Genomic DNA, 9,041 nt, shown 5'->3' with positions numbered 1-9,041 from the left:
TGGGCAGCTGATCTAAGCTATATGCTTACCTGTGGCACTGCAATTTCTTAATTGCATTCTGGACCTTCTATAAAGGTATTTTGTTACTTATACAACTTTGAAATCTGGGTTGCTGTAGGGAAAGGGGCTGGGAATTCCTGTTCCACTGTATTGCAGATGCCACTCAGTCAGGACCCTTTTATTTTCTGATACCAACAATTTTACTCAGTGCTCTTTCACATTGGCAAGCAAATCCCAACTCTCTTGACATGTCTTGTTCTGAACCACTAAAGGAGATCCAAGGATTTCTGATTCATTATACAAAATACCAAAACCTTTATACCTATACTGAAATACAGCAATAAATGGGATATACTTTGTTCATAAACACAGATATGGATGTCAAATAAACCTTCAATTATAAGGAATAGTATTTTAGGAGTATCAGAAAGAAAGCCCTAAACAGAAAAAGATACATCTCCCAGTTACTGAGGTCAAGCAAGAACAAAAAAAGACATGAAATGTGTTCCCTTCAGCTCCACCTTGGCACTCAGCTACTTGGAATACTTACTTCTCTTTTCAATCACAAGATGAAGGGTCTGCCCTCGATGTCACTATGTGGGAGGAACTGGTGGACTTGGATCCGGAATGTGTCCTGCTCATGGCAGTAGCTCTCTCTCTTTCTCAGCTCTCAAAGCCTCTCTGTTCCTCATCCTATGATGGAATTCTGGACCTCCCAGGGCTGATATCAGGAACTGGATGCTACAGAACCCCAGTGGTTCTGGGTGGCTATTTCTTTCACTTCATTTCACATTGAAATGAAGGGGCTTCACATTTATATCCGACAATTCCTTCTGTGACCTGAGTTTGCCCTCCTTAGGTCTAAGGTCTCAAACCCTGACAACTATACTGTGACAACACAGCAAGGAGATGTTCAGCTTGAGAGCCCTGCCTGGAACCTTCTTACACCTAGTATTCTGGGGTGTTTCTTTCCTCAGACCAGATGCACGGTGTCCTCCTATAGGCTTTTCCCCTTAGATGAGAGGCTTCTTGGGAAATGCCTCATCCCTGAAAAGCCCCGATCAGTTTCCCTACTCCAAACCTTGCAGAGAAGGAGTCCCTGTCCTAGGAGTGATGAGAGATGGGAAAATCCATGGCATAAGGAAGGGGGTCCAGGTAGAGCCCTGTGAGGGAAACAAAACATGGTAACCTGTCCCTTCTCTCTTGCAGCCAGACTTCTCAGGGAGCCTCTGTTCTAATAAATAAACTTTATATTTTAGATCTAATAGATATGTCTTTATACAAAGAAATGGCTGAGATGATTTTTTTTTAATCCTGCTCTTTTGAGCTTATCTGAATCTCTAAAGCTTTCAGATCTTTTACGTTTATCTGAGACCTAATATGTATGGATGGATGATCCTATTGTCAGCGAATAATATCTCTTTTTTCCTCTCTTCATATGTCACATATATTTTGCTATCATTATTATTGCTCTGGCTATGTCTTACAATATAATAGTTGGACATGAGAGTCCCTCTTCTTATTTCTTCATATGCATTCCGCAGTAATGAGAATAGAAAGGAAATTAAGGGCATAAGTTCAGCTCAGGCTTGTAGCAGAGAGTGGGTGAGCTTTAGACTAACTCAAATCAAGGGCCTACGACCATCCCTGTCACTTACCAGCCATGGGAAATTTGTCACGTTTTTAAACTGACAGTGCCTCAGCTCTTCTAACTGTGAATGGAGTGTGCTAAGCCCGGTCTGGAAGGACTGGTGGCCTTGGCGCTAACTGTAAAGTATCTGCCGCAGTGCCTAGCAGGCACCATATCCTTCCCTTTTCATGACTTGTGGCTGCACTTTCCAACCAAGATCTCACCTTCCTTATGCCTGATACAGGGCTTCCCTGGTGGCTCAACGGTAGAGTATCCGCCTGTGGTACAGGAACTGCAGGAGACATACATTTGATCCCTGGGTCGGGAAGATCCCCTGGGGGAGAAATGGCAACCCACTTCAGAATTCTCCACTGGAATATCTCATGGACAGAGGGGCCTCGTGAGCTACAGTCCATGGTGTCACCAAAGTGTCAAACATGACTTAGCAATTCAATAATAACAAAAAGGCGTGCGATAAAGAAGTTCGGGAGAGTGCTGACAGCCATGCCCTGATCTTCTAGAACTGACATCAAAGGGTAAGGCATGACTCTCTTTTGTCCCCTCTGTTCAGGGATGGGTAGACCCCTCAGTCTCCACTCAGGCTCCACAATTTGAATTCGGGTGGGGCCTGGGGAATCCCCTCCATCTTGATCTCGGGCCTATCTCCTCAGAGTAAGACCCATACCTCCCTGTGAGCCTGGAGGAAGAAATAAGGGTGGCCTTAACTAGCCTTATTAGCCATGCCTGCCAATAGTCTCACAAGATGAAAACTCTGGAAGCTGGTTGAGGACGACAGATGGTTCCTCTCAGGGCCCCAAGTCAGGGTCCCAAATTTGACTCTCAGCCAAGCCCAAGACTCCCCCTTGTTAACATGGGACCACCACCATCAGAACAAAACCCTAACTTTCCTGCTACTCCTTGGTCAGAACTGAAGGGCCCCCTTGGCCTGACAACTCTGCCTGGGGCCTTCTAGCCTGACAGTAGGGAGGATTCTGTGTGGACATCCTGGTATGTCTGTTCCCACATTCTTTACCATCCTCAGTCTGACTTGGAAATAAGCTGGACATATTCCCTTAATTGCCTTAATGCTTCTCCAATCAGGCCTCCAATTCCCTGAGACTCTCAAGGTAGAAGTGGAATTTGCCTCATGGGGCACCCAGCCCGTGGTCTTCCAAGGCTAACGGTAGTGGAAGGAATATGTTCTGCCCCCACTGTTTTGAGGCAGGTGGTCTTTTCAGTCTTCAGGGTCCTTACCTTGACTTCTGGCACAACCTGGAAATCCTCCTTCTGCTGAGCTTAGGCTGCTCCCTTTGATCAGGATGAGGTTTGTTACCGCCATGTGATCCTCTGGGAGGAAGTGAGTAGGACTCACCATGTCACCAGGCCTAAGTGGCACAGTCTCAGGCCTGACAACAGGGACAGTGCCCTCTGTAGCCCCCTTCTTTCTGGGAGGGATCCTTTGTTATTGGTCAGTATCATCTGTTGACTCCTGTTAGGTACTGGGTACCCTTCCTCAGCTGATAGAGGCTCCCTCCATTAGTCCAAGGACTTTAAGGCCCTGAAGCCATCCGCCTTCAGAAAACAAGGGATAAACCTAGTCTGAAAGCCCTGACTGCTCCCTCCCAGGGCCCAATACATTTGCAGGACTTTCTAAGAATTTATCTGTAATGGGGTAGTTGGCTGCCACACTCCTCATACAGGACTGTGCAAACGTCATGCCTGGGATCTCCACTCTCTGATGAAGAGCCAGCCTATAAACCAAGGTCCACACCTCCTTGACACCAACCAGGCAGAAGTCAAGGGGCCCTTGAGCTGGCCAGAACTTACCTATGCTTCCCAGGGCTGACTGGAGCAGAGGGACTATGTGAAGCCCCGTCGGCTGGGGTTGAGGGGCTTCATGCGCACAGCCTGGGTCCTCACTTTGACTCTGCACCTTCCTGGGGCTCTATTCTCTGCTGATTCCCAAAGTCCCCACCTACCGGGACCTGAGCTGAGAGTGTTAACCACAGCAGCCTGGATTGGTCTGGACTTTATGGGCCTGCCAATGAGGACTGGTCTTTACAGGTTGCTACTGTTGTGGCTGGGTCTTTCTATCACCCTCATTCAGGTTAACCACCGTCACTTCTGAGAGATTGATCCTCACTCCTATCCAACCTCAGAACTCTGCACCGAGACCAAGTTTCTTAGGTCTCTGAGAAGCCTGAAGAATAAGCGAGGCTACGCTTAGCCTAACAGTTCTGAGATCCTCTGTGTCTGAGAGCAGTTGGGAGTGCTGTCCCAGTGACCAACCCCTATATTCTGGGGTGTTGCTCTCCTCAATCCTCCTACATGGGGACCTCATCTGGCTTTCGGTGTCTTGGATTAAAGGCTTCTGGAGAAATTATACATCTCTGCAAACTCTTGAGCCGTGTCTGCTCTGCACTGCTACAGAGAATGGGTCCCCGTCCTAGGAGTGATGGGAGATGGAGAAGCTAGAGCCCAAGGAGTCCCAGGAAAGGTGGTCACCCATCAGGGAAAAAAAGTAGATCAATCTATCTCCTCATCAGCCAGGTGAAGACTCTCATGTTATTTCTCTTCTGATATACTTTCTACCGGCAAGAGACTGTAAGCATGATGTGCAGAGGTTATCTAATATGGCCAACGTACATGCTTACACTGGCACTGAATACTGTCTCATTTATCTGTGAGTAATGAATAAGGGATATGTACTTTTTGTTATATATAGTTGGTGTTCTTACTGCTCTGGCAGCACATTCTGATCCAGTAGCTTGAGCACAAGGGCATTCTTTTTTATCACCTAGGACAAATTTTGAAGTACTGAGAAAAACCATGAGATAAAAGATACAGGGTGGGGACTTTCCTGGTGGTCCAGGGGCTAGGACCCCAGGCTTCCAATGCAGGGGGCCCAGGTTCGATCCCTGGTCAGGGAAGTAGACCCAACGTGCCACAACTAAGAGCCAGCACAGCCAAATAAATAAATAAGGAAAAGGAAATTAAATATCAAATGTTAAAAGCACTTGTTAAAAAAAAAAAAGAGAAGGGTATGTATGTCTTGGGGTGGGGGGTGAAAATAGTGTGAGTGCTATAGTAGTTTATAGAGCAGGAGTCTAGTTCCAGCTCTGTCATTTAGCAGCCTGAAATATTTCAGCAAAAATCAAACACTATCTCTATGAGCCTCGGGCTCTCCATGGTGAACTGTGTTTGATAAGCCCCGTCTTGTTGGACTGGTGGAATATATGTATTTACAGAAAGCATCTGCCACGGTGCTTGACTCTACTGAGGCATTAGGGGCAATGGCAGTTATTACTATGATTATCTTGACCTCAGATAAACAGCTCGGATTACATCAACTGGTATTATTATTTTTTTTTGCATCTAAGAGATATCAGGTACTCTGCAGCATTCTAACTGAAGGAAAAGAAAATACCCAACCTCCTGGATCTAGCAAAAATCTTGCCTGCCAATGAAAACGAAGTAATTTCCAACCCCACTTTACCCTTTATTCTTTTCTTCTAGAGTTGGAGAGCATCTCGGCCTCTTCCATAGAATGATAGCTTCTCTGAGAGACTATAATTGAATGGGAAGAGGCTGGGACATTGTTGACTAAATATCACCAGTATAAGCATGAAGACTTCTTAAGGGCAGATGCTCAATTAATGTTTGTGTAAAAAAAGCACCACGAATAAATCATTTGCGATAATTTATATTCTCAAACATTCTTGAAAAACATAAGCAGATCCAGGTATATAACTTTTACCTTTACAAAAAGGGAGACTAAACAGAGAGGAAAGTAAACCAAAAACTGACTAGCTTTCAGCTATATCTCTATTTATGTATCAGTGTTCTCAGCCTCTTAGTGTGGTGTCTTTCACATTTCTAAGCATATTCTTATCCTAAAGTGATGTTATTCTCATCCTGGATCACATGTGATTTAAGGATTTACAATATGTATTTCATCAAACAAAACTCTTACTCCTAAATTTGACAAACAGCAAACAGTGTGTACCCATGTAACTAATATACTTTTATCACTAACTAAATATTCTGTTGAAAAACGTAATACTGAAAATTTGGGGGGGGAAGTCAACAAGTTATTGATGCATATTAGGAACACAGGTTGACAGGCTTTTGCAACCACAAAGTGAAGAGCAGGCTTCAGACCATACTAGGGGCGAGATGAGCGGCTGGACGTGGCCCTGGAGTGGGCACTGGCTGAGGCAGAAGTGCTAGCACTGGCCGAGGCAGTAGGACCAGGCCTGGATGAGGCAGAAAGGCCAGCACTGGCCGAGGCAGAAGGGCCAGGCCTGGGCACAGCAGAAAGGCCAGGCCTGCCTGAGGCAGAATTGCCAGGCCTGGCCATGGCAGACGTGTCAGCCCTGGCCGAGGCCGAAGTGCCAGCCCTGGCTGCAGCAGAAGTGCTGGGTCTGGCCAAGGCAGAAGGGCCAGCACTGGCTGAGGCAGAAGGGTCAGCCCTGGCCGAGGCCAAAGTGCCAGCCCTGGCTGCAGCAGAAGTGCCGGGTCTGGCCGAGGCAGAAGGGCAAGCACTGGCTGAGGCAGAAGGGCCAGGCCTGGCCCTGGCAGACATGTCAGCCCTGGCCAAGGCCGAAGTGCCAGGTCTGGCCGAGGCAGAAGGGCCAGCACTGGCCGAGGCAGAAGGGCAAGCACTGGCTGAGGCAGAAGGGTCTGCCCTGGCCGAGGCCAAAGTGCCAGCCCTGGCTGCAGCAGAAGTGCCGGGTCTGGCCGAGGCAGAAGGGCCAGCACTGGCTGCGGCAGAAGGGCCAGGCCTGGCCGAGGCCAAAGTGCCAGCCCTGGCTGCAGCAGAAGTGCCGGGTCTGGCCGAGGCAGAAGGGCCAGCACTGGCTGAGGCAGAAGGGCCAGGCCTGGCCCTGGCAGACATGTCAGCCCTGGCCAAGGCCGAAGTGCCAGGTCTGGCCGAGGCAGAAGGGCCAGCACTGGCTGAGGCAGAAGGGTCAGCCCTGGCCGAGGCCAAAGTGCCAGCCCTGGCTGCAGCAGAAGTGCCGGGTCTGGCCGAGGCAGAAGGGCCAGCACTGGCTGAGGCAGAAGGGCCAGGCCTGGCCCTGGCAGACATGTCAGCCCTGGCCAAGGCCGAAGTGCCAGGTCTGGCCGAGGCAGAAGGGCCAGCACTGGCCAAGGCAGAAGGGCCAGCACTGGCTGAGGCAGAAGGGTCAGCCCTGGCCGAGGCCAAAGTGCCAGCCCTGGCTGCAGCAGAAGTGCCGGGTCTGGCCGAGACAGAAGGGCCAGCACTGGCTGAGGCAGAAGGGCCAGGCCTGGCCGAGGCCAAAGTGCCAGCCCTGGCTGCAGCAGAAGTGCTCGGTCTGGCCGAGGCAGAAGAGCCAGCACTGGCTGAGGCAGAAGCGTCAGCCCTGGCCGAGGCCAAAGTGCCAGCCCTGGCTGCAGCAGACGTGCCAGGTCTTGCCGAGGCAGAAGGGCCAGCACTGGCCGAAGCAGAAGGGCCAGCACTGGCTGAGGCAGAAGGGCCAGCACTGGCCGAGGCAGAAGGGCCAGCACTGGCTGAGGCAGAAGGGTTAGGCCTGGCTGAGGCAGAAGGGCCAGCCCTGGCTGCAGCAGAAGTGCCCGGTCTGGCCGAGGCAGAAGGGCCAGCACTAGCTGCAGATCTGGCCCCAGTGCTCTCTAACTCCTCTCTAAAAGCCTCCTCATAATGTGGCAGTAAGGCGTCGGGGACCGCATCATTGACCTTGGTCAAAAACTGCAGGACTTTCGTCTTGCTGCTTTCTGTGAGTGCTTTAGGACCCCACAGGAACTCATAGCGAGGGGGATCGCTGCCGGGCACCGGGCGGTACTCCAGGTACTCTTCCCGCACCAGATCTTCTGTGATGAGCTTCCTGGTGTCTCCAAAGATGAAGTGTCTTCTTCCATCATAGATGCCCAGCATATTCAGGAACTTCCAGATCTCCTCCTCAGAGGCGCGGTGGCCATTCAGGTAGATGACACCCAGCAGCGGCATCAGGAGACCATTCTTTGGCAGCCCCCAGTCACCTCTCATAGACTCACTGTCTCGGAGATCTAGGTTGCTCACCAGGGTATAGCAGTGACTGTTGGGCCTGACTTCCTTCAGCACCATGCCAAACACAAACTCCATGTGCTCAGAGGCCCTGCTAAGGATCTCAGGGTATTGCTCCCTGTACCTTCGGTGGATAACCTTCAGCATTTCTGACCTCTTAATGAGCTCCCTCACCTTATACTTAAACAGCATGTACTGCACCAACATTTCTGACTTCTTGGTCAGAAGATCTGTGTGAGTGCTCTCAGCAGCAGCGGAAGCCTGGGAGGAATTTTCACCTTCCTGAACTTGGCCCTCGGCACCTACACCAGATCTCGAGCGCGCTGCTGCACCTACACCAGATCTTGAGCGTGCTGCGCCACCGACACCAGATCTTTTGCGAACAGCACCTGCAGCAGCACTGGTGGTGCCTTGGGCTCCCTGAGGCCCCTTGGGGGAGCCAGCAGCAGACGAGCTTGAGGGAGCGCTCTCTGAATCAGGAGGGGAGGAGGACATGGTCTCTTCTCCCCCAGATGTGGTGGCCTGATCATGAAGACCCTGGGTCTCAGCCCGGGCCTGGCGACGTTTCTCACGAGCACGGTGCTTACTCTTCTGACCACGGGGCATGACGGCGGTGGTCAGGGACCGCGGGCAGGAGTCTGGGCCAATAGACAGGTGATTGGGGCACCTGGAGGATGGAGAATGAGGTGACATCAGCACCTTAAAACAGGGAGATTCTACCTTCGCTTAATCAAAGGTGTCCTTCAGGACACTGCCCTAAGAACCCATAAGACTTCTGTTTTCCTGCTCAGCCTGTCCCCTGAGAATCCCGCAGAGGAAGAACAGAGGCCTTACGTTTCCTCTGTGTCCTCGCAGACCTGCTTTGGATTCACTGAGGTGACAACAGGTCCCGGTAGTGGGGTCCTCTCAGTTCATCTCCAGTATTACCACATCAAGTCCTGGCGGAGCCTGGGCACCCTTCCCTCTGCTACTCTGATGCAGACCTCCACATGATCCAGAAGCAAGCGAAGGGATGCCTCAGTCTACCTCCCTTCCAGGGGATACCCAGTGCTCAGAGCCCAGTAGGGTCTTTTCTACCCTGAGTTCACTGGGATCATCATTCATGGTCCTTACCTTGGCTCCTTAAAACGTTGGGCCCTATTCTCTATTTGCTAACTGGTGGCTGCACCTTCAGACTAGACATTTCCCCTCCCCTAGACTTGGTATCAAACAGTAAAGCAGGTGTTCAACCTCACAGCCCATCCCTGAGATTTCCTGGGCTGAAACCCAAGGGTTGGGACGGACGCTCTGAGTCCTCACTCAGGTTCCTCAACTGAGCTCCTGGTAGAGAACCTCCTCTTTCTCCTGAACTGAGGCCTGCGTGATAGT

General features: G+C 50.7%; 1 protein-coding gene across 7 annotated transcripts; it reads right to left on the bottom strand.

Moving 5' to 3' along the window:
• Nucleotides 1-5,795: 5,795 nt before the first annotated feature.
• On the bottom strand, nucleotides 5,796-8,279 carry LOC148772989 (melanoma-associated antigen B4-like). Of its 7 annotated transcripts, XM_088834476.1 has the most exons (4): nucleotides 8,006-8,279; nucleotides 7,183-7,975; nucleotides 6,887-7,134; nucleotides 5,796-5,854 (listed from the first exon to the last, which is right to left on the bottom strand). In XM_088834476.1, the coding sequence occupies exons 1-4, from the start codon at nucleotides 8,277-8,279 to the stop codon at nucleotides 5,796-5,798; spliced, it is 1,374 nt and encodes a 457-aa protein (XP_088690602.1). The 7 variants fall into 7 exon arrangements, with proteins under 7 accessions (XP_088690602.1, XP_088690603.1, XP_088690604.1 ...); XM_088834477.1 differs by having other exon boundaries at nucleotides 5,796-5,838; nucleotides 6,919-7,114; nucleotides 7,256-8,279; XM_088834478.1 differs by lacking the exon at nucleotides 6,887-7,134 and having other exon boundaries at nucleotides 5,796-5,934.
• Between the last annotated feature and the right edge of the window lie 762 nt (nucleotides 8,280-9,041).

Source organism: Moschus berezovskii, chromosome Y (assembly GCF_049115385.1).
Source record: "Moschus berezovskii isolate FMDL1 chromosome Y, NW_MosBer_1.0, whole genome shotgun sequence".
Lineage (NCBI taxonomy): Eukaryota > Metazoa > Chordata > Mammalia > Artiodactyla > Moschidae > Moschus > Moschus berezovskii.
Note: the sequence above shows the minus strand (reverse complement) of the source record. Positions and strands in the feature narration are given on the sequence as shown.

Excerpts from the sequence above, each read along its gene's own strand:
- LOC148772989 (XM_088834476.1), bottom strand. The coding sequence starts at position 8,279 with ATGCCCCGTGGTCAGAAGAGTAAGCACCGTGCTCGTGAGAAACGTCGC. Across the intron at positions 7,976-8,005 it reads ACGCTCAAGATCTGGTGTAG|GTGCCGAGGGCCAAGTTCAG; the intron begins GTGCAGCAGCGC and ends GATCTGGTGTAG. Across the intron at positions 7,135-7,182 it reads GGCCCTTCTGCCTCAGCCAG|TGCTGGCCCTTCTGCCTCAG; the intron begins GCCTAACCCTTC and ends TGCCTCGGCCAG.